The sequence below is a fragment of the Maylandia zebra genome, linkage group LG7, assembly GCF_041146795.1.
Source record: "Maylandia zebra isolate NMK-2024a linkage group LG7, Mzebra_GT3a, whole genome shotgun sequence".
Lineage (NCBI taxonomy): Eukaryota > Metazoa > Chordata > Actinopteri > Cichliformes > Cichlidae > Maylandia > Maylandia zebra.
In genome coordinates this window covers 17,098,035-17,122,215 of record NC_135173.1, presented here as the reverse complement: position 1 = coordinate 17,122,215, position 24,181 = coordinate 17,098,035, and the positions used below count along the sequence as shown (strand labels likewise).

Genomic DNA, 24,181 nt, shown 5'->3' with positions numbered 1-24,181 from the left:
GGTTTAGGTTGCCTGTGCTTAGTCTTCTCTGCCCGTATGTCCCTCTGTTTGTCCATGACGTCATTATGCCTGTTTACGAGTCTGTCTCTGTCTGGCGTGTGCTTCCTGTTTTATTTTGTAGGTCTGTGTCCTTTGTCAGTGCGTTCAGCTTTGTGCTCTCCCTGTCTCGTCAGTGTAATCAACATCAGCCGTGTCTCCCAGCTGTTTCCTCTTTGCTCCGTTCACCTCTTGTATTTAGTGTCTGTGTCTTCCCCTACTCGGTGTCGCATCGTTAACGTCTGTTCACCCTCGCTTCCTCTGTGTGCTCCGTTTGCCAGCCAGCCTTCCTGCCTACTTATTCTGTTCTTCCAGTTTAGTTAGTGTTTTTCTGTTCTGCTTCTTACCAGCAATAAAGCTGTGTGTTTTGAATTACTTCCGCCTCAGTGAGTCCTGCATTTTGGGTCCTCTCTTCCTGCCTGCCCACACTCAGACATGACAGTGCTACTGAGAGGTATGAAGAATGTAGTCAGTTTATTGCACGTCTGACCTGCAATGGCCATGGTCACACCAGCCATGCCCATGACACATGTTAGGACACTGCTGGCCAATGTAGATGTCATCCAGGGCCCACTCATCCTGCTCTCCGTAGTAGCTCTGGATCCAGCGGAACCGTGTTGCACTGGACCTGAACACAGAAAGCATCCTGAATGTTTCATAGCTGTAAAATGTTTATACTGTTTATACCAAAGATAATGCCTGTAAATGGAAGGGGGAAAAATGGCAATATGGTATTTGTGTACCTGGCTGATCGAGCAAAATGATTAGAAAGGTCACTGATTGTTAAAAAAATGCATAAAATGGGTCTGAAAAAGCATATCAATCACAGTTTGCTTCTTGGCGCAGACAACTGTAGATTTAATGTATTTTGCAAGGTCAAGATTAACTTAAATGTGCACATTCCAGTGTATGTGTCTATGTGTGTGTTCTGCAGTAATGTCACAGAGAGGGCAATAACATTACACGTTCTCCATGTGGAAGGTAAATTGTGGATGTGTGCGATGTGTTGGCAAATGTTTCGGTGGGGGTTTACTATATGCTGTATGTACAGAAATGATGAGTGGTAGCAGAAGCTAGCGCAGATAGGCAGTTATATTGGGGATTATATAGCAGAGCGGTTCCTTCGTCTGATGTGTTAGTGACCCAAATCAACTGAGACCACCTCATGATCTTTCTCACCTGACCTCGACTGTTTTATTATCATTTACTGCCATGACCCTTTGACCTGTCATCACACCCTGCAGGAGATTAGACCACCTTTATTTAGGAGCTGGGAAGCAGAATGAAATGGAGGTGGAGGTCACAGTGCTCGGTGTGGAAGGTTTACGTGATTACTTGAGGTGATATATGTGTCAGCTAAGGCTTTAACAATATATTTATTTCTCTTATTCGGTACTGGGTGACTGATTCACTATGGGACTTGCTTGAATTCATATTAAACCGAGCGGTTCTTTATCAAATATGTCTTCCAAGCCTAATGCAATGAAATTGCAGTCTTTGTATAGTACATATTACACTAGGCAGTCAACACCAGTTTATAGAGTTAACACTGGTACTGTACGGTGTGAAGCAAATGACGGAGAACTCCCCCATATCATTAGATAACTTGTTTGGGATGATTTCATTTTTTACCAGACAAAAAGTATTGAACCAGACTGAAAAAGTGTGCCAACACTGTCCACCTCACGTCAGGTAAAATTATCTGCTAGGAACTGGCTGTATTTAAGCGCACACCCCTCTTGACAACACAAGCTTTTGAGGCTTCGGCTACATCACTATAATTAGTAAACACAAAGAGCTTGATCACGCCTGTAGAATCGCTTCATGTCTGCACAGCTCTGCAATTAAGCTGGAGAAGGACAGCCATGCTAACTTTTGTTTTCTTGTTGACTGCATTCCAGATAAAAATGACTCATAAGCCAATTTTTGGTGGCTACAACAAACAATTGAGAAAACACATTTGTGTTAATGTTGAGGGCGTGAAGAAGTGTTCTGTTTGCAATGCTGTAAAATGAATTGTCGTATTAATTGCTATACATGGGTTTTAACAAATCCTCATGTGTTGCTTTCTTTTTCTGTCTTTATACAACATTATAGACGTGCACAGCTGCAGATGCATGTCCATGTCTACATGGAAAAGCATTAAGGGTAATAAGTATGGGCGCTTTGCAGTATTCTGATTTTCTGCTGTATGTTATGGTTCTGACTGCATTCATGGCACTGCATGCTTATGAAATGCAAAGAAAGCATGAAATTATCATCAGAGAATTTTTTTCCCAAAGGGCAATTTGTAAAAATGTTCTTCTATGTCTCTACATGTGATCCTTACCATGTCTTCTGAGGCAGAGAAAGGGTTATGCGTCTCCAGTCTTTGAACTCTGATGGGTGGTAGACACTGGGTGCTGTAAACTCAGAGCAGCTTGGCATGCCAGGTAGACAGGCCTGTGCAAAAGAAATGAGCAGCTTCTTACTACACATTTTTACTCATACAGCCGACGGGGGGGAGCACTGACTAACAGCAATTACAGAGAAGGAATTTTTCCATTGCGGACTGCGCTTCGTAGTAAAATTCTTCAAAAACAGCTGCAGTTACAGCCCAAAGCTTCATCATTCACACAATATATAAATATAAAAGGCTAATGGAGGATTAGAGTATCTCTGACCTTGAACACAAGCAAAGGATTAACTGTACAGGACATTCACTGAGTTACATTGTGCACTTGCCAAACGACTGCATTTTCATGCACATGGGAGAATTAGAGAAAATTCACTGATAGAGGGCTCATTATGCTCTATTCAATTCCAAAAGCAATAAAAGTCTTGGCAGATACTTTGGTGCTTTATGAATATTTATGAGCCAGTTATGATCACTGAAAATCTTTGTTGAATCATAGGAAGATAATCTGCTTGCTGATTCAAGTATTGCCGTGTATTTGGTGATAGTGGGATGATTAAAAGTAATTGTGATAATTTCTCATCTGAGACAAAGTACCACATTTAAAGACATTATTTACATATTATTACCAGGACTGTAATGAGTAGATCAATATTCATGATCATGAATAAATGATGCTTCCGTGTCTTTCTCTAGGATGACTATCTCAAGTTTTAGTCACAAACAGATACTGCATGTGCACCGGCCTGTGATAGCAAAAGCCACTGTTAATACATGGGGAAATAAAGGTGACTGTGCTTCAGTCTCCTTACCTCTTTCACCAGGTGCCAGGTGAGACCATGATTGGTGGAGAACTCCAGTCGCACTTGAGTGTCAATGTGAGGGGAGGGCTCGCGGCCACACCCCATGACCAGTGAAAACTGGAGACTGTAGGAGGCTCCGATCTGCATTGATTGAGTTTCCACATAGCGGATACTGGAGCCAGGACTGGGCTCACCAGAGAAACTAGAGTATGACACGGAGAAAAGAAATCCTTATACAAACCATATATATGCTCTAATGCTATAATACTGTTTGTAGAAATAAAGAGAATCTTGACAAAATTTAAAGAGTAAATTATTTTTATACCACCAGAGTTATAAATGACCATTGTGAAGTGTAATTAAGGTATTCAGACATTTTTGAACCGAGTGGAAATTAATCTCTTCAAATACCAAGCAAAGACTAATGTATTAATGCAAAAGAGCATTATGCACCTGAGGGTCCAGTCATGCTGACAGTACGGCTGGACATGGCCGAGATAGAAACCAAGACTCTGGGTGACGTCCAGCACGTTGCTGAAGTCAAGACTTATGGTGTTGAACAGCACAGAAGTCATGCTGATTTCATCCAGGGCCCACACGTCGTGGCCACGGCCCGAGTGGTACGGCTGCCACCAGCGGAACTGCACGCCGAATTTGCGAGCGCCGGATGGGAGTTCGACAGACACAATCCTGATGAAGGAAGGGAAACGGTTAATAGATGTGCGTGTTTGCAACGCGACTACCTATAGCTTGTTAAAAGCTGAGATAGCAGAAAAAAAAAAACTCAGGCATGATTTAGAATTAATGATCTGAAGGATAATTAATAACTACTGTCACAGAATTAAATAATATATTACTGTTTGTCATGTTCACACTTCTGTACGTGTTCATTCTTTAGCAAGAAAAAACCCCCTAAACTGAACATTGCTGATGTTAGTTCACATAAACAGTACGCAGGCACAAACGAGCAAGTGTAAAGTGATACATATGTGGATATAGTGTCCATAAAGCTAAGCTGGTCAGCTGATATTAATCATACAGGCTGACTGAACTGTGACTCAGGTCTGACTTGGATTTTGAGCCCACACAATCACATCTGCTGTTTGTACATTTGGACAAAATGCATGGGCAGGATTTCTATTTCTAACCTTGATTTTTAAATACAGATGTTATGCTGCTGCTATGTTTTCTTTCTCAACAATCATTAGTATATCATGATATCTTATGCAAGCATATACACCGATCAGGCATAACATTATGACCACTCACAGGTGAAGTGAAAAACCATGATTATCTCGTCATCATGGCGCATGTTAGTGGGTGGGATATATTAGGGAGCAAGTGAACGTTTTGTCCTCAAATTGCATGTGTTAGAAGCATCAGTTTGTTTCGTTTGGTTTGAAGAGCACAACAGTGACTTTGATGTGTTGACTTGGCCTTCAAATTCCCGAGATCTAAATCCAATCAAGCATCTGTAATCGAATATATAATGCTATCCCTGATAGAAGTATGTTGTTACAGTACTTATATCTGGCATTAGGTAGTTGCTGAATCACTGTCCTCTGTTGACCTCTCTAGTGGAGATGAAGAGCTGTGTGACATAAGCTGAACACAGCTGAAACCCAGCCCACCCTGTCCACTCTTCATTACACACAAAGATGCCACTAACTGTCTCAATGGGTCCCAGCAGCAAACACCTCCAGCACAAAATTGACAGCACATACGTGTGTTAATGGAGTCACTGAAACCATTCGCACAAAGAGACACACACTCATGAGAAAATAAAAGATTTAAATATAGGAAGTACCTTGGCTCATGGAAGCCCTGATATGCATAGTGCTGCAGCAAGGTCCAGGTGATGCCGTTGTCTGAGGAGTAATGCAGCAGGACGCCCTCCCCTGGCTGGTCTGGAGCAGGACATGAGCTCAGGATGCTCCGACTGCCCAGCCGAAGAGTGAACTGCAGATACCTGCAGGGAATCAAAGATGACAGCGAGAACAAGTAGGGTCAACTGGTTAAGGAGCACGGTGAACGGCACAGAACAAGTGTACAAAAAGGAAATGACAGAAAGAGAGAAGAGGGCACACTGAAAAATTAGAGAAAAAGGAAACCTAGGTCACAAAGAGTGTGTTCAAAGAGCAGAGAGAGTTGGTTAAAAAGGCAGATAAATAGACACTCGTAGAGTGAGGAGGTGGGAGCGAGGTGGATGATGGATGGGATGATTAAATGAATGAAGAGAAAACTTAATGAGACAGGTAAAAAAAAAAACACTCAGCAAGAGTGTGAATGAGAGTCACAGTTTACACCCATGTATTCATGTAAACTGTAAATAGTCCCAATACAGAGCGAGTTTCTGTCATCTTATGTTTATTTGTGTTTTGGCAGACATATCCTCATCTATACTAATGTAAAATTTATTATAATTTCCATCATCTGTCTTGAGCTGCCAGTCATCCCCCCGCTCTCTGTTGCTGGTTGAGCTGTGCTTTCATTAGCAGTGCAGTTTCCTCTTCCAGGCAGCTGTTCACTCAATCAGCCAGGAAACTGGCATTAAATATGGCCATCAGGTGGCACACTCAGAGCCGCAACAGGCATAATCAATCTAACACAGATGCCATATCTAAATCCATCGTTCGCTCTCTATCATTCTCTCTCATATTTTCATCTCCACTCTCATCTGCAGTCTTCCCCATGATCACAATCCATCTCGGAGCGCAGGAATACAGAGTATGAGGGAATGAGGGGTGGGCAGAGGAGGAGGGAGAATAGATGGCTGCCTGGAACATTTGCAGTATCAATCACAGGTACACACACCTGCTGAAGACAAGCCACAGTTTTCCAAAGTAATCTGGCAAAACTTGTGCTCCCTGATTTCTCTGCTCATGTTTCTATATGCAGTGCATTTCCATTCTGCTCTGCTGTATATAAGTACTACAATTACCTGGCTTGGGAACTGTCTAGTGGAGCCGTGACCAAGTGTCTCCTGCTGTCCCTGTTGAAAACCAGAGCCTTTCCGCTGGCAAGCACACCGCAGCCAAAGCTGACCTCAGCCCCACGAAGTGAGGAGAAGGTATGGTAGGAGGAGAGGCGTGGGCTGGAGAAACCCTCAGAAAGAAAAGCTGGAAAAGTCTGGGAAGCAAGCTCACAAGCTGGACCGCTGAAACCCGGATCACATCTGGGAAAAGAAAGAAAAAGACAGGGGACAATACACAAGATATTTAAAAAAGAGTGAACGATAACAATGAGAACAAAAGACAGAAATAATGAAAATTCGTTAATAAGTCATAAACATAACATGGACGATCTGATTAATTTTGAATGGTTAATGGTGCTGTAAGGCATTATGTGGATGAGCAGGCTCGTTCTGGATTTATTTGGTTTAATAAAAAGTGGATCCTTACTTGCAGCCGGTGCGGGAACAATGTCCTCTTCCAGAGCAAAAACGAAGGCAAGCTGGACCGAAATACACTGAAGAGAAACAAATTAATTGTAATTAATCGTCAAAGAATCTCAGATGGAAATCCATCTGAGATTTCTGTAAAGTTACAGATGACATGTTGTCCTCCCCCTGTCCCCCAAAGAGCCAAGTAACTTCCCAGAGGCGTAATCAAGGTGGCTGCCAAGTAATGGGACTTGTTTGCAGTAGCAGTTTGAGTAAACTTTTTATGTGTGTATTCAATTAAATATATAAATATCTGCTATACTAAATGAATAGATACTCTAATCACATCATGTATAATGGTGTTAGCATAAACCACAAATGTGTGGTCACTAAGATATATCACATCTGAACAAGGACAATTAAAATAAAGGTTATTCATGACACTTGTGCAGACACCAAATATATCGCAGGGTATCCTGAGTAATTTTCATCAGCACTTCATATATCAGCACAGTTTGCACAGCAGCTCTGATTATGTTGATTTATATTGCTTATTGTTGAGTTACATTATTTGCATAATTAATATTTCCATCATGCCCTATTGGCACATGCACACAATCTATATATATATACTTCAATGGAACATGTGATAAGAAAAATCTGGCCGTTATGTGCAGCTCATACCATTGTCTATAGCCCACATGTTGCCGGCTCCCGAGCCAGACTGCTTCCAGCGAAACCGGGTTGTCTCTGTCAGGGCGGCATTGGGCAGAGGAATAGAGATTCTGGTCCACCTGTGCAGACAAATAATAGTAGGATGAAAGAAATACAGGAACCCCCCCCAAGGATGCACACATGGAGATATGCACACTGATTTATACCCGCTGTAGTTGTCGGAGGAGTATATAGTGCTGTGAGGTAGATGGGGTCCTGCACAGAGCTCTGGCAGACACTCAGTATGGAGCAGAGACCAGGAACGACCGTGGTTGGTGGAAAATTCCAGACTGACACTAAAATAAAAAGGATCAGAGGACATCTTAGTGACCTAAATTGCTTCTCTTAACTTAAATTAGGTAAAAACTAAGTAAGTGTGCGTGGTGTTAAGTCCACCATCCCTCACTCCACATTTAAATACATCTGAGGGCTGCAGTTTGATTTAAATAAACAGAACTTTTAGTTTGATGTATGCATCATGGAAATAACTGAGTGACCTGGCATGTGTGAGACTCCTTTGTTGCTGCAAAATTTCATGTATTTGACTGAAAATAATGGAGATGTTCACATTCACAATACGCCTGGCCTAGTTTACAATGAGTCACACCTGTTGGCAGGCTGGTAGGAGCCACAGCCCAGGTTGATGGAGAACTGAGCAACATGTGTGTGGGTGCCAGGCAGCACGGGGAGCAGCTGCATGAAGTCCACGGCCCACACGTGACGGTTGGCACCGCCATGTGACCGCTGCTCCAAGCAGAACTGGGTGACTGGTGTTTGCAGCTCAGTCGGCAAGGCCACAGATACCACTGCAGGAGTCTGCGAGAAGAAAGATAGCGGATACAGTGAAGAGAGCAGAGCACAGGGGAGGCTCAAATTAGGGCGGTGACTGTGACTGTTTCTACGTTTGATTCATCTGCTAATTATTTAGTCAGTCGATTAACTGCTTGGTCTAAAAAAAGTCAGAAAAGGCCACTTCTAACTATCAAACTGCTTGTTTTGGTCAAGCAGTTTGGTACAAAAATAGTCACTTTTTGTACGACTCGCAGGCAGCAAATCCTGTAGATGTGAAGCTGAAACAAGTAAACAACATATTTACTTTAAAAATGATAATCGCTTATCAAAATGCCTCACAGCTGTTAATCTAATGCTATTCAATCGGACAGAGCGCTTCAGGCTAACAAAGTTTATGCATGCCCCGTTTTTGGTGTATCTCACCCTGTAAGAAGAGTACGGAAGGGTGTCGAGCACCACACGCTCCCTCCTTCCTTCAGACCGTCCAAACAGAATCACGTCATGTTCATGGAATTCTCCCGGCTCACAGTCCACACCACCTACACACAAACATGCCCTATTATGCTTATAGACATGCCAAAACACTTGCACACCGTGGTTTATTAACTGCAACTACAGACTCTGGAGCTCTCTTCCTCTGAGCCTGAGTTCTGTGGACTCTGTGATCTCTTTTAAAAAGCAGCTACAAACTCCTCTTTTTAAACTTGCTTCTGGGTAACTTTTGTTTTGATGCTTAAGCTTCTGTTTTGATGTTCTTCTTTTGAAGCACTTTGCGGTATTTATCTTGAAAGGTGCTACATAAATAAAAACTGACTCAGTTTTACTTACAGCTAGACAGAGAGTATACAGATGGAGGATTTCCATACCCATGGTAAAGTAGAAGCGGAGGTTTCCGTAAGACGTGGTGTCGAGGTAGGGGGTGCACACTCGCCTCCGGCCCTCTCTGTCAAACACTAGCGCTGAGCCCGACTCAATCTCTCCACACTGGGTCCCATAGACGGCACCCTCTATGTCCCAGCTGAGTGAAAAACAACAAGGAGTGAAGGGTTTGTAAGAAAAAGACTGATCTAAACACAAAAGGTTTACATCAAAAAGGCAGCTCTATTTCTCTCAAAGGGCTTAGATGTTTGATTTGGCACTGGATGCCCCTCCTGACACAACCCTCTGCTGACTCGCAGGGATTTGTGTCTCCTCCTCGTCTTGAACTGTGTTAACCATTATGCAGTAGAGTTATTAAGGAAAAATAAGCAGTGACTAAAATTTGTGAATAATTTTAAAAAGTCCTGCATCTCCCTCTGGAGTTTTGCTGAAATCAGGAAAGAGTTACAACTACTAAACAAACACACGGTGTCAGAAATATGGCTTAAGCCACTTGGTAGAGGCATGCAGGACGCACTGACACATGCATGCACAAACATATTTCTGCACAGTAGAGAGAGGACTCTCATTAGTTCTGACAGAAGCCGGCTGCTATCTCCTCTCCCCTTTCCCTCTGTCACTCCCTACTTTCTGTGTCTTTGTCACTGCCAGTGTTAAGTTAAATGACACTTGGCAGAGCGGAGTGTACCTTCAACGTGAAAAAATAAAATGAATAAAGAAAAAAAGAAAAAAATCTCCCTGCCTACTTCACACATGTTTCAGTGCCTGACGCCTGATGGGTGAGAGCTAGCACGCAGTGCAGCATGTTGGCATGCAGCAAGGAGGTGTGAAGGTGCGGGGCAGTTGTAGAAGCAAACTCCTGTTTGCAGTCCTTCTCATTAATGGAAAAACATGCTGACAGACACGGTGCATGGAGCTTGTTAATCACTCCCTGGCAGTAACGCCATCTATCATCTCTCTCCTTTCATCTCTCTTCCTCTTGCAGCGCTTCAGACAGTGCTCTCTGCTGTCCGGCGTGTGTGTGTGTGTTACTCTGAACAGATGGACTGCCATCTCTGTAGCAGTCAGAGGCACGGCGTTCACCTGTGTCGGCCCCCATGCTTGACTTGATCTTGTGCGACACGCTGCATGTTTAATCGCTTGACATATGACAAGTGACAGGTGTCAGTGCATTTATGTGTATACATAGACACAGTAATATCTATCTGGTAATATCCCGTCCCTCTGATCCAATCACATCGTGCATAAGATAGCCATTTATGATTCTGTTGACTCTCTTTCAGCCCTTCGTGGTTTGGCTCCGTTGTAGTTTAATCCTTTAATGACAGAGAAGACTCTGGTCTCGAAGCCAAGTTCAGTTTACTGCTTCAGCTTTATTGCGGTGGATGAAACTCCCTGTCAGTAAAGTCTCTCTCAGTATCCTTTAAAAAAGCTTTTAAAAATCTTTATTTATTCATTCATCTTGACTTGACATTTCCTTGATTGTGTTGCTGTATGTAAAGCACTTTGTTTCTCTACCTTTGAAAGAAACAACAGGAGAAAAAAAGATGCCAAATTAAGATAAATATAAATCAAATAACTCAGTAAAGGGGGAATGGACATTTTTAATCCTTTAATGACACAGTCTAGTCTGGAAGCCAAGTTCAGTTTACTGTTTCAGCTTTACTGGAGTGGATCAAACTCCTTCTTAAGGTAGGTATAAATCAAATGACTCGCTACTTTGACTTACTTTAACGGTGGGCTCTCAAAGTCTTCCTCCCAGTAGCTCCGTCCCTCCTCACGGTGCAGATCAATGTCCCTGGTGGTGGCAAAGCTATGTCCAGTTTCCTCACCACCATGGAAATACATGGCATTGCCTTCTGACTGACAGGCATGCTGGAAAATAAGAATACAGATGAGAAATAGGACGCTGTGCCACTTATACAACCACATGATTACATGTATTTATTGCTTTCATACTGGAGTTGTTGTAGTTTCTTGCTTAATATATTTAAGATAATCTTAATCTATCTGAGCATTTGACCACATTTCTAAGCAAATGACTGGGAAACAAAATCCTTGAGTGTGCATTGATTGACTGGTGTACCTTGACAGTAGCTCCAGGGAAGAAGAGCCAGTTGGCGGTGTCTGGAGGATCCAAGTTTTCCTCCATCAGGGGGGTCCTGTGGGCGGCGTTGACCAGAAGCACATTGTCCATCCCCCAGCAGGACTCATAGCCTTCAGGGCCTTGGGGGGCCTCCTGAGACCAGCGGAGACGAACTCCATCGGCTCTGGCGGAGTGTGGAAGTGGAAGCAGGTGGATGATGGTGCTGCTGTTGGTAGGAGCTCTGGATAAAATATAGAAAAACAGGTGACTTTCTAAATGTGGAAGTCGTGGTTTTGAAATGATGTTCAATATTTACACAGTAAATAACAATCATCAATCGTTTCAAAGTAGCTGAAATAACCAAATAAGGAGAGACACAGCAGCTTTAAAAAGAAGCTTTCAGAATGAGTTGAAGTGTTTACGTGAAAGCAAAACATCCACTCAGTGCTGCTAAATACTGTATTAAGAAGTCTATTATTACATTATGCTTATGTTTGAAAGCTGACAAAACAGAGAGAGGCGGGGAGAGAGAGGGATTAAAAAACAGGTGGATCATCGAGGCAAACAGGAGAGGGATGACAAATTAAGAGGGGGAGGTGTGAACAAGGGAAAAAAAAGAGGGCGGGTGTTTGTAACAGATGGAAGGACTGTGGGATGGGATGAGGAACAAGGAAGAAAAGGAGGAAAAATACCTGATCTTCTCCAGTGTGATCCAGTCATCTGAGGCGTTGGTGTTGCCACTGAGGCTGTACGACACAGTGATGCTGGGGTCTGAGTAACTGAAGCGGCAGGAGCCTGAGCCTGAGGAACGAAACATCAGCAGAGGACACACGTATATGATCGTCAACACTCGTGTTGAGGGTGAAGCTCCAAAATGTGCCGTTTAGCTATTATTTTTCATCAGCTGAGCTGTTTCCAGCCAGCCAATGAGCTTTTGCATGTGAGGCTGCACAATGCGCAATGGCTGTCTTTCCAGTGATTGCTCCCACATCGCCTCCATTAATGGAAAATAATGTCTAAATGATGTCATGGTGGAACTAACTGATCAGCAGCTTAACAGGGCTCAGTGACATCAGGAAGGTGAATGACGGGGCTGGGCAGAAATGACTGGAGAAGTCACAGAATGACGACAGTACTAACTCCAGCCAGAAACTGTTCATCTGTGTGCGTGCGTGTATGTGTGTGTCATTATTGCTGCGCATTTCTATTTGCAGAGTCAGAGAGGGATTGGACCGCTTTAAAATATGGTGTCGTGTGGGTGCTGCGGGATTAGGGAGGGTCAAAGGCTACTAATGGAGGGAGACAGGTAACCCCCACAGCATCCCTACCTTTGCTCTCCTCTCCCCCTCCTCCCACTTTACCGACGGTGTGTATTGTCCATGCCTCCAAAATGTTGCGCCGTGCTGTTACATCCCCGCTGAATACAGCCATGCATTAACCCGCTGCCACTTCACAGTACTGCTCTACTGAACTGTTCAATACGCAACACAAATTCATACTGAGGACCTTCAAGCAAGAGTGCAGCCAGACAGAATGCTCTACATTATGTACTCTTATTTCCTCCTAGTCACGTTCCCATGAGAACTGGCGGATGCATGTAATGGACATGAAAAATACAGCACCTCTAAAAACTCTGCCATGGCCTTCTGGGTGTCTTTCCAGAATATTGTAAATCATTCATTATTGTGACGGGGGAGAGGGGAGGGGGTCGAATACAGTTTGTACAGGCTGGCTTCCTGACATCTAACAGTGGAAAAGATGCTTGTTTCCTGAGGATGCCATTGGGATCCTTGCACTGACTGGTTAACACAGGGCTACCAAGGTTAAAATAAATATCCCACACATAAGCTGTCTGAATGTAGTTATTGTCTACAATGTGGAGATTTAATACTCACCCTGGGCAAACTGCAGGACTGAGGCAGTGCTGGTGTTCAGAGGTGCAGTAGTCTGGGGAGGATACACAAGGCAATTTAGGATATTGCGGATAAATAGTTACATTAAGTTATGCTTTGTAAATATATTATAGAATTCTTTAATCTTTTGTGCTGGATTAGCAGTTTAAGAGTAATCACACTGGTGTCATTTGAGACCTTAAACCACTTTATCTTTTAAACGTCTGTTTGAGTGTGCATGAATGTATGCTGCCATTATTGATGTTGTTTTATTTGTCACTGTGTGTAAATGTTTCTGTGTTTCTGGTTGCGCACGCTTGTTGCGCTTGACAGAAGAGCTGCCAGGCAGCGGCATCAAAAATTTTGGAAGAGTGACAAACAAAGCAAATGCTTATCAGAGAAGTAAATAGCATCACGAGCCACTAAATACTTCTATGCTGAAGCCTGGCTTTAATCTCCTACAACTGAATAAACAGTCTGAAATCGAGTTTATAAAGATAGGAAGAGAGCATGGAAACGATTGTTGTGTCCCAACGCATCTGCTGTTTTCTGCTGTACAATAGTGTGTTCAGAGTATAACAGTTGCTGTGCTGCAGTTTGCAAGAGAAGTTTTAGCAAAAGGATAAATGCCAAACAGGTGCTTCAGCATCCTGAACAGGTTGCTGGTAGATAACTAGAAGCAAGCAGTCGTAGTAAGCAGCCTTTTAAAATGGATTTAAAGAGGATGTTTGTGGCGTGTTGACATCAAAAATTTAATTTGAACAAAGAAATCATGAAATACACCAAAACTACTTTGTACTTCTGTTCCTGCACATCTTAAGGATGCTTCAAGAGGCATGTACGAGACTGTTTTATTTGGAAGTGTTCACTTTTAGTTGTTTTTGTCTGAGGTAAAAACTGAGAAAACATATTTGAATTGATTTCATCTAACTATCAGTTAACATATGCTTAACAAATGTTAACAAATGCTGTTGCTCTTACTTACACGTTAAACAAACTGCAAAATCTGGTACTTGCTTACTCCTGAATTAATCCCCACAGAAATTAAGTCCCATAGAGAAAAACCAGGTCAGGTAAATTTCCCTTCCTTCACCGCAATCAAGCATCTCCTACGTTAGCAGCGTGTGCACAGTGTTCATGGAATATACAAATTTAAACATGAGACTCAACTGTGGTTAGAGCAAGCATGGTGTAATTTACTGTCAGTGTAGTTGTGGCGACTGTGTGGTTGCTTTGGATGTGTGATCAATTGGCCGTAAAATGTACAGCGGCTGCAATGTGGTAAAACATGGCAGTTACCAGCTCGCGCTCTCCGAAGGGCTCGCAGAAAGTGACCGCTCTGCCATGCATCAGGACGCCACATTGCTCTCCAACCTCACAGTTGCTACACTCAGACCTAGAGGAGAGGAGAGAAGAGAAGCCGAGCTGTTAGACAAACTGCAGTGCAGAAGTAGTGACAGTGACTGCACCCCAACATTACAAGAGGAGTCATAACCTTTTAACCTACCAGATGCTGGGGTCTAGCTCTCCTTGTAGGTTGGAGTCAAAGTCGTCACGCAGCACAGCATGTTTTCCATGAAGCTCCACTACACACATGAAGCACATGCTCACTGTTAGACACCGTCTGTACGATACTTTTCATTATCAATTTTAGTTTAAAAAACAATAGCAAGAAGTGGAATGCAGACTGACCAAGACTCGGTCTCAGTGGGGACTCGGTTGGAGCTGAAACAGACAGAGAAGAGCAGAGTGAGTGTTGCTAAGCTATACCTGCATGTCTGTTATCATGTTGCATCTGGATCTAGCAGAAGCTTACTGATCTTGAAGCGCTAAAGAATTGGTGTATTAATGAGTTTTTATCATGGACAAAACGAAACACGCAGACCACACGTGTGTATTTGTCAGAAGAAGCTAGGAAAATGGACAAATCTTGAGCGATCATCTCTGAGTGAAACAAACTTTCGCTGTGTCCTGGTCAGCCATGGCTGCAGTCTCTTGCCTACTGATGTTAATTCCTTTCAGTAATGAAAGGCTGGGCTGTTATGATTAATGGTTCAATGGCAATTAACCGCCTTCCTCCCCAGAGGCGCCCTGTGTGCTGTAATCTGTGGCCGCTGCCTAGACTCAACACTCAACCATCAATCTCTCCTGGGGTATATACGCAGCTCTGAGAAGAGGCGGGAGGTGAATGGAGGGAAGTCATGACTGTTAGGATTTAATGAATCAACTATGGGTCTTAAAAAAATAGTCGCAAAGCCTTGATGTGACCTTTGTGCTGAAACAGATGGAGGCAAAATACGTAGACACACAGTGAGATTTAAAACTTTAGAAATCAAACTGAGGAAAGGTTTGATAGATTAGCTTAATGGAAGCTTTGTTTCACTAACTGGTGCTCATGCTTTAATAAAAAACAGGAAAGAAGTGACAAATAAAGTTGTGCATAAACTCAGAAGTGCATTAAAAAGGATACTGGTGCAAACTGCAATCGTTTGCACGCCTTTATTTTATCAGGTTAAGGAAATCTCCAAAGTTGATCAAAGCTATCATGCAACTTAGCGAGATTCATTTCTACTTTTAAATTGCAAATAGGCTTTGATCTCACCAATTCCGCTGCACTATTTTACTCTGCTCTGGGATGGTGGGGGGTTTTAAGACAACCTTACTCCTGACTTATGAAACATAACCAGCTGTATTCTCATCCAGGATGAGCCTGTCCACCTGATAAGGTGGTCTAAGATAGCACAAGCGTGGATTTGTTCCAAAGTTTAACTTTGAGTTACTTAAGACTCTCTTTCAAGCATTCGAGAAAGCCCACCTAAAAGCCCCTTATAAACAACGGAACCTGAATCGAGAGATGAGGGATTATACAAAAAAAGTGTTCTTACAATTGTAATGGCTCTGGAAACGTCTTTACTTTAAGCTCAGCTTTCACTTTCTTTAGCTGCCCTCATTTCTCGCCACTGGATCCAAATGCCGGGCTTTTAGAAGTGGATTTACGATTCATACAGTGGTGGCAAAGTTTCATGCTGACTGTAGAAGTTTAAGTGGCCTGTGTGACAGAGCTAACTGGTTCAGTGACTGTGACCACTGCTGCTGCTCTAGTGGCCCCTGATGCTTAGCTAAGGCCAGAGCTCCAGCTTAGTGATGCAGCCCATTAAAAGCAGATCAAAGGGTTATGTTTCCCCCCCTTTCTCCATCTTATTTTGTTCTTTTCTAATCCTCCGGTCTCTGTTGATGCAGAACATGTTTAGAGAAGCCATCAGTTCAAGCATGTGTGACTCTTTCATGCTTCTTGTATCTACTTTACATTCCTATTAACCTCTAATAAAAATGATCCATACGATTGTGTGCTCAGTTTACACGGCCATGTGCTGATCTTACGTATTCAACCTGAAAAGAGCACGTACTTAAACTCATTTCCTCGTAATCCATCCTCTCAAACAGGCATACAGTCACAAACGCTTGGTTGGTGGATAATTCTGCTCTGTATAGTCTTCTCCTCTCTTGCGTGCTTAAACAAACCCTTCTAAATCTCCTCCAGTCTATCTAGTGAGGCCATTTGGCTGGAGAAAGGCCCAGAATTTTTTTTTTTTGGGTGGATAATCCCTTGAAGCTTCCAAAAAGGCCTCATTTACAGTTTTCTTTCTCCCTGCTTCATCACACTCTCCTGCTGTCTCTCTCACTTCTCTTCTATCACAATCTCTCTTTCCTTCTCACCCCCTCCATCCGCACCCGTCCTGTCTCTCCCTGCCTAACCCTTTGCGCATCGAGAGCAGACAGTGGTGCTCATTTCACTTGGATTAATCCCCTCTCACTTTCTTAAAGACTTCAATTACTGCCTCCTCTATTAGCAGCTCATCTCTGCTAATGCCTGTATCTCCCTGGCCAGGGCTTAAACACAGAGGCATGCAGAGACACACACACACACACATACACAGATGACTTTGCCTTCCACAGCTGACCCAACCCTCTCTGATATTCTCTGTAATACACATGTACACTTGTGCACACAAATAAACAGAAGAAACAAATAAGAGTGCCATTTCAGTAAAATGCACCAGTGCTCAAAGCACATGGGTGCTGATGAGCAGGGTTGGGGTGCTACAATGGGGGACTAAATGAGCATAAGCTTTGGCAGACTCAGACATCTTGGCACAAAGATTTCGGGGCACAAGTCACGTTAAATCTTCTCCCCCTCCGTCTCCTCGCCTTCCAGCTCTAATCTCCTCTTGCTCCTCTTTTCTCCCCACCCTGTAAACTGCATCCACTCTTCCAAACTCCCTTGTTCTCATCTTATTTGCGCTTTTTCCCCCTTCGACTGACTCACATCCTTGATGACGCGAAGTGCATTTGAAGTCATGTCGCTCTCGTCTAACCGGTGGTTGCAATTACTAATGCACCAGGTTGCAGGAAGCTGTTGTTTTTGATCTGCGGTGACTAAAAAGAGGCGCTTCTCCAAGGTTAGATAGCAGCCACTCCAGTCCATTCAGCAAAAACAGGGTGGCCGAGTGAGCTCTAATTGGAGTTATTACAATAATCACAGGTCTACGGTCTGAACCACCAAAGAAGTAAGACTCACACCTCGGTGCCCACGTTATCTTTGTTTTTCTTCGCTACACATGCTTCTTCACCAAAATGGAATAAAATCATAAAACAAGAGAGGCTTATTTGACTTCTTGTTCCTGTCAGTGTGTTAGAAGCATTATTCTTTAACATGTTATCCCCCCTCAGTTGGTAATGTTTAGCAATGAAAGTAATTCCAGCAAAAACTACACAACAAAAATTGGAAAAAAGATTTTTTTTTTAATTCAGAAGAACAGATAAGAGCAGAAAATATGGGAAAACATGGCTACAGGAGGGAGTCAGCAGGCCAAGCGAGGGAGACAAACCAACAACCAAGGTCTCACATTTTTTTGTGCTACTGAGCAATATGGAATGGCAAGCAAGATGGCACTCAGCCAGGGAAGCAGGCTGGCTGGCAGACTGGGTGGGTGGCGAGGAGGTGGGAGAGGCTAGGCCACCCGTCCCTTCCCTGTTGCGTTGTGATCAGGCACCCCTTAGGGAGCAGTGGCCTCTTTGAGTTATATGTCCCTTTAATAATCCATCTGGGGTGCAGTGCACTTGGCCAGGCCCATAAAGATCTGATTTATTCTCTTGCTGGAAATGAGACGACTTGGGGATGCTGTGCAGAAAGCAGGGACTGCAGGCCCTGCTGTCAGGTGATAGAACTAATGGACGGCCTACAGCGCTATTCAACACCCTCAATGACTCCACCCTTTAGCAGAGAGCACCCTTTCGTAGCCCTCCCCTACCTTTCTTCATCCCCCACCTTGGCCGCTAATAAGTCTTTCTATGGTCACTCATTAGATGCCTCCCCCCCAATTTGTTCTTATACTTTCAGTTATTTGAAGCTGTAGGAGTAATTTGAATTTTGCCACATCATTCTTTAAAGCATCTCTAAGAGCCTGTGCTGATTGGTGTCACAAACTACTCCGCCATGCTGAGCATTTCATTTGGTTGCAGCAGAATTTGTCAGACTCCCATTACGTCTCGACTTCAGAATCCACATATAAAAACAAAATATGGGGATTCCCCCCCCCGTGCAGGTTGTTGGGGTAAAGTAATGGGGTGTAGATCAAAGCAAACTGGAAGGGATGTTAGAGGAATGAATTGGAGGCAGATTGAAGGGATGGGGTAGAGAAGTGTGCTGGCACAGCAGAAAGGAGCTGTAAGCACAGGGGGGAGCAGTGTGTCGGGGACCAGGCATCCCCCAACTCTGCTAGACAGATTATTTTACACACATGTACACAAACACACACACACACCCACACAAATCCAGTCCTTGCTTATGTCTTAGCAGGCTATTTTGGGGGGCTTTCTGTTACTGAGAAGCAAAGTGTTGCATATCAGGCGTTCCACCTCGGGTTTAAGGCTTATATCGCCCGTCTCCGTTCTTTATCCTTAAATCGTATATTTACATTAGAATTTATTTGAATTATCTGTGTTGGCCATCTAATTCAAACTCTGACCTTCTTTTCTAGCTCTTTAGCTAATCTGTCCATTTGTTCTTAAAGTCTTCGCCCCAGCTGATCGGCTCTGATTGCCTGCCCTCCGCTTCGCTCCGTCTATGCTTACGTTCTCTTTTTCAACTTCCCTCCCCCTCCTCCGTGGATCATAACCCTGTTTTAGATAGCTTTCATTTCTTCAGCTCTTCAAAGCTGGAGTCTTAAGCATATGAACTTCTAAAGTGGCTTGAGCTGGCCCCATATCTTTTATTTCACTTTGAATGCTAATGTGGAGATTTGCAGTAACTTTGCTCACAAACGCACACACACCCCTGCACTTTCTTTGCCACTGAAAACAGCAAAAAAACCTCTGGTTTTTTTCTAGAGGCAATTGTCTTACCTGCTGGTAACTCGGATTTTGTTGGGGAAAATGAGACAGTAACCATGATTTATGTCCAAGTCTCCTCAGCGTTTTTTTTACTTGGTTTTGGCATGATAATACTTTGTATGTTAAACAGCGTTGGTTCTATAACCACACGGTTTATGTGAGGTCAAAGTAGTTCTCAAGTTTCATTTTAATGTCTGAACCTTGCAGTTGTGTGTGTGTGTTTAAAGGTACACAGCTCTTTTGAAGTGGCAGGTTTTGGTCTGTAAAGGGGAACAGAATCTGACTGGCTGTGAGTTAGGTCAGTGGTGAAGAGAAAAATGATGCTCGTCGGCGTTAGGACAACCCAAAGGAGACGAAAGCGGGGGTGGTTGTGGCTCAGGATATGTCCCGCGGCTCAGAAAATGTCCTTGGGCAAGACACTGAACACCAAAATGACACCGGTGTTTGAGTGTATGTGTAATGGAGCGAGCCGTATGGACAAAAAATAAAAAAGGATGAATGTGTTTATGTGGGTGTAAAAGCACTTTGAGAGAAAATCACTAATCACTACATAAATGCAGTTTATATGGCTGCATTTATAGCTGTATAAAATCAGCTTCAATCATTTCATGTAAAGAAAATAATCAGAAGCTCACTTATTCCCTCATTTCTCTCCTTGTCTCCTTTTGACTTTTGTTGCCCGTGCCAGATTCATTTCTCATTTATAATTCAGATTTTCGGGATTAGTGCAGCATCACAATGAATGATGCCCCATTAGCTGTCAATTAGCCTGCAACAAGGTCGGACAACCATTCAAATCTACTCTTTATTTTTGGTGATGACATTTAATTACCTCTCCTTCTCTGCCCAACACTTAAATCTGGAATATATGACCTTCAAGCTTTTCATCAACATCGTCTCGTCATCTCCAACATCTTTGTCCTTTTATCTTCCTTCACCAAACGTCTTAGCTACACCTTCAATTTATAGCCCTACAATTCCTCGACTACCTCTCCCCTGTACCTCTCATCGCTTTCGCCATCCTCTATCCGATCTCGGTTCCCTCTCTCCCTGTCGTACCTGTACACGTTCCCTGAAGATTGCATTTAGTGCGTTACCTGACTGCTGGTTTTTCTGTCCATTTCCATTTACAGCTTGTGTCCTCCAAGGCCTTGTAACGTCTAAATCTCTGCTTTTCAGCTTGTCTGCTGTGAGTAGCTGTGTGTTAGTGTGATACCGCGGGGCCTTGGCACTAAACAAGTAAATGACTGTTGTTGGCTGTAGATATTTCATGTGCAGAGGGAAAAGACTGGGGCAGTGTGTCACTGGGAGTGAAAGGATGAGCTCTCGGGCAAGGAGACAAAGGAGAGGAGCCTTGTCGCTCTTTCTCTCTGTCGCTCTTCCAGGCCTGACTGGGCTGACTGGGCTGACTGGGCTCTGTGCCTCATCTCTTCCAAGTGGCATGAAGGCATGAATTTGAACACTCTCTGCTTGGCATGTGCTGCATCCCTACTGGGATGTGCACTTGTAATAAAGAGCCCTCGGAGACCAAGTACAACGATTACTTTTAATCTAATAAAGACCAAGTTCTCCTGTAAGTATTCAGCATGCAGCTCAAATTCTTACTCCGAAACAGTTAGCAAAAACACCCTCGACTGCAGTTACTGTACGTCTCTACTTTCAGCATTAAAGTCCAATTTTGATCCAAAAGGAGGAGTTCTTGAGTGAGGAGGAGGGAGGCTTCTTTCCTGTAAACAAGCAATTATACACACTCAGCGTGCAGAGTGGGACTGCACTGTCTGTCAATAGCTACTTAAGGCTGTCACAGAAAGTGGATGTAAGATGTGTTGGCCATAAAGCACAAATCTCCGGCATAGAGAGAGAGAGAGGGGGTGGGTGGGGGGTTACTGAGTTTAGCATAAGCTGAAATTAAGCTGGCAACATAGGACACCCGAATATCTCTGACTCTGGCTGCATCATTAGGCAGAAAGAAAGCCAGGAAGTGCTGCAATGGCACAGTCATGAAGAATCGCGCATCAACTGCTTTGCCATATTTTGATAATATATGCATACAATTTGACAGACAGTAGTAGGAAGTGAGACAGAGGAGCATTATGCATATAAGTTGGTGCACATGTAACATATAGTACTATGCACAGATAGAAAATATATCTGTAAGAGCCCACGCATTCATTATGCATGTGTTTGCAAAGAGAGGTATGCATGCAACATCCCTGATACTCACCTCCTTGCTCACAGAGCTGCTGGGCCAGCGTGTCTTTGAAAAGGATCTGTCCTCGATATGTTGCCGTGGCGCTGAGAAAAAGCAAAAGGAAAGACGGGAGAAACCGAGAAGGAGAGAAAATCATTATTTAAAAATAAAACAAAAAAAAGATGAAAAGTTTACTTATTTCCTCTAATATTCAATTCAATATTCATTATGGTGTGATTTTGAAGGTAAAGAAATCAGATAGATGCATTTATATATTTATATTGACAGAAATGATAAACAAGTGAAAAGGCATTGCTGAGCAAACAGACAAACAGTACCAAACAGTACCATTACAGTAAAAATAGAGCATGGGTTATACAATATCCAATATCATCATTCCTCGCACTGACACACTGCATTCCTTGCATGTCCGTGTAAATCTAGCTGTATGCAGCGTGTCATTCATAGAGAATGGAATATGAATTTCCTTCAGGTGGCCATAAAATGCCTTATTCATATGAAAATGGAGAATCTTTAAAAACCTAAGAGGGTGAAATTGTTCAGAGTGCACTGAGATATTTTACACAGATACTGAGACATGCTCTACTGTCCTGTAGAATGAGATCCACTGTAATCTGTGACAGCAGAATGACACTGCGAGCACGCTGAACAAGCTGTACAGAAACCTTGTTCATTCAAAAAATAATAACCACAAAAAAAATACCACAGCTGCTGTTGTAGTAGTACTAATCGTAGTAAAAACAGTAAAAGAAAAACGTTTGGTATGTTGTTTATCTAAAAGCTTAGGAGAAGACAGATATAATAAAACGTGAAAAAAAATACAAGCTCATAAATCAGGAGGGAGAATGAGGCGCAAAGATCACTGGGTCTGAAAAAAAGCTGCAATTTTCAGAGAGACCTTGAAATGAGTTGTGGGGAAAATATATAAGTTTTAGAGCCCTTTGAAGCTCAGTCCAGTTAGGAAACTTCTGCACAACAACACTACAGTTGTAGATGGCCAGTAAAAGCCGTAACTCCCCACTTCTACAATATAACCTACATTTTCCCCACATAATACACGGATGAAAAACAACTGCGGTGTGACTGAGGTCGAAAACATAAAAAGGGAGAAATATCGCAGCTCTAATGTGAGTCTGCTCGTGCTGTTACTGCTTGTCCATCAAGGAGAGGAGAAAAGTTGTCTCACTGGGCGCACAGATAAACTTTCAAAAGTGCCCTAATCAGGCTTCGGCATTAATTACTAACATCATATGTGGCTTGTAAACTTAAGCGACCTCCCACACACTCAAACACAACTATGTACACCACCCGCATACACCAATCCAGTCTCTTGAAGGGGTACTTGTAAGCGTCCTCCTTCACAACGTACAGTACAGATGTTACAGTGCACTACAGCAGTTTTTGTATGCTGCGCCACACCCAGTCAACATACTGTATAGGAGGAGAGGAGGGTGTAGACAATATGGTGCTTGCCTGAGTCACCCGTGAGGCTCACAGACTCGCTTCCTTCTCCTTATTCATCACTCCTCTTTCCTTCCCTACAGTCCAACGTGGATTTTGTCTCTCACCTCACCAAACTTGCCTTTTATGGGTGCCGAGGCATTTACGCGTTTGTCTCAGCTCATGAATAATGAATAGACCCCCTTATTAATTAATAAAGACCTCTTGTGCTTGCGCAGAGTGGGGAGAAAACATACTTAATTACAGTCATATTTCAGAATTCGGTGAAAACTAATTTGAGGCTGGTATTTATGAATAAAAGATGGCGCGTAACGAACAGCGGGTGGGGATGTAGGAACAAGGCCCTTAAATATTTACTAAACACACTCTCTGCTCAAGTACACTAAACAGATTCTGTTAGGTGCCAGAGGATGTGTGTGTGTGGAGGGCGGGGGTAACGTAATATAAGATCAAAAATGCTTTCTTAGTCTCCAAAAAACACAAAACAAAAAGCAATTAATGTGGCAGATTTTCAATAGAAATGAGAGATATTTCCTTTAAAAAGTATGTGAGAGGTTGGTGTGACTTAATAAGATGTATGTCATTAAAGCAGCAGCCAGGAGAGGGCATTTAGTCTGAGCCGACAAGTGTGTGATCAGCACAGCACGACGCCGTCTCTGTCCTGCCGTCACACTCCAGTGGTTCCTCGGTGTGTCTCTCATTACCGTCTCCACTCTGGTAGCCACACACACACGCAGGCAGCGAACAGTACTGATACATGCAAAACAATTACTGCACATCTAAATGTTAATTTGACTTTCTTTGAGGGGTGGGGCAATTAAGGGCCTTAATGTGTTGGTGTTTTTTTTCCACTCTCTTCCCTTCTCTGATTCAACCGAGGGATCATTCATCTTCTGAGAATAAGTGTCATCCTCACTCCTCTCATTAGTCTGAAGGAGAAAATCTGAGACGGGAAAGAGAGGAGGGGATTGAGGAAGATGAAGAAAAAGCTGGGATCTAAGAGAGAAAGAAAGATGGAAAAATGGACGGGGAAGGGGAGGGGGTTGGGTTATAAGGTTCGAGGAAACTGAGACAGGAGGGGGGGGGGTAGATGGCCTTGTCTTTCAAAGTCCACAATCTGCTGTCAAATGGCGAAG

At 43.2% G+C, this 24,181-nt stretch overlaps 1 protein-coding gene across 2 annotated transcripts in view; it reads right to left on the bottom strand.

Moving 5' to 3' along the window:
• Positions 1 to 24,181, bottom strand: part of reln (reelin) — a 103,750-nt gene that overhangs the window by 23,665 nt on the left and 55,904 nt on the right. For both annotated transcript variants that reach the window (XM_004567725.5, XM_012923709.4), the window contains exons 4-23: positions 21,597 to 21,667; positions 14,672 to 14,704; positions 14,487 to 14,565; positions 14,279 to 14,375; positions 12,983 to 13,034; positions 11,780 to 11,888; positions 11,088 to 11,328; positions 10,731 to 10,876; positions 8,989 to 9,140; positions 8,546 to 8,661; positions 7,938 to 8,146; positions 7,498 to 7,626; positions 7,301 to 7,410; positions 6,636 to 6,702; positions 6,176 to 6,409; positions 5,042 to 5,203; positions 3,688 to 3,924; positions 3,244 to 3,436; positions 2,366 to 2,478; positions 527 to 664 (exon numbers count right to left, since the gene is read on the bottom strand). In XM_004567725.5, the coding sequence (XP_004567782.3) occupies positions 527 to 664; positions 2,366 to 2,478; positions 3,244 to 3,436; positions 3,688 to 3,924; positions 5,042 to 5,203; positions 6,176 to 6,409; positions 6,636 to 6,702; positions 7,301 to 7,410; positions 7,498 to 7,626; positions 7,938 to 8,146; positions 8,546 to 8,661; positions 8,989 to 9,140; positions 10,731 to 10,876; positions 11,088 to 11,328; positions 11,780 to 11,888; positions 12,983 to 13,034; positions 14,279 to 14,375; positions 14,487 to 14,565; positions 14,672 to 14,704; positions 21,597 to 21,667 (2,688 nt within the window). The remainder of the gene's footprint in view (positions 1 to 526; positions 665 to 2,365; positions 2,479 to 3,243; positions 3,437 to 3,687; positions 3,925 to 5,041; positions 5,204 to 6,175; positions 6,410 to 6,635; positions 6,703 to 7,300; positions 7,411 to 7,497; positions 7,627 to 7,937; positions 8,147 to 8,545; positions 8,662 to 8,988; positions 9,141 to 10,730; positions 10,877 to 11,087; positions 11,329 to 11,779; positions 11,889 to 12,982; positions 13,035 to 14,278; positions 14,376 to 14,486; positions 14,566 to 14,671; positions 14,705 to 21,596; positions 21,668 to 24,181) is intronic.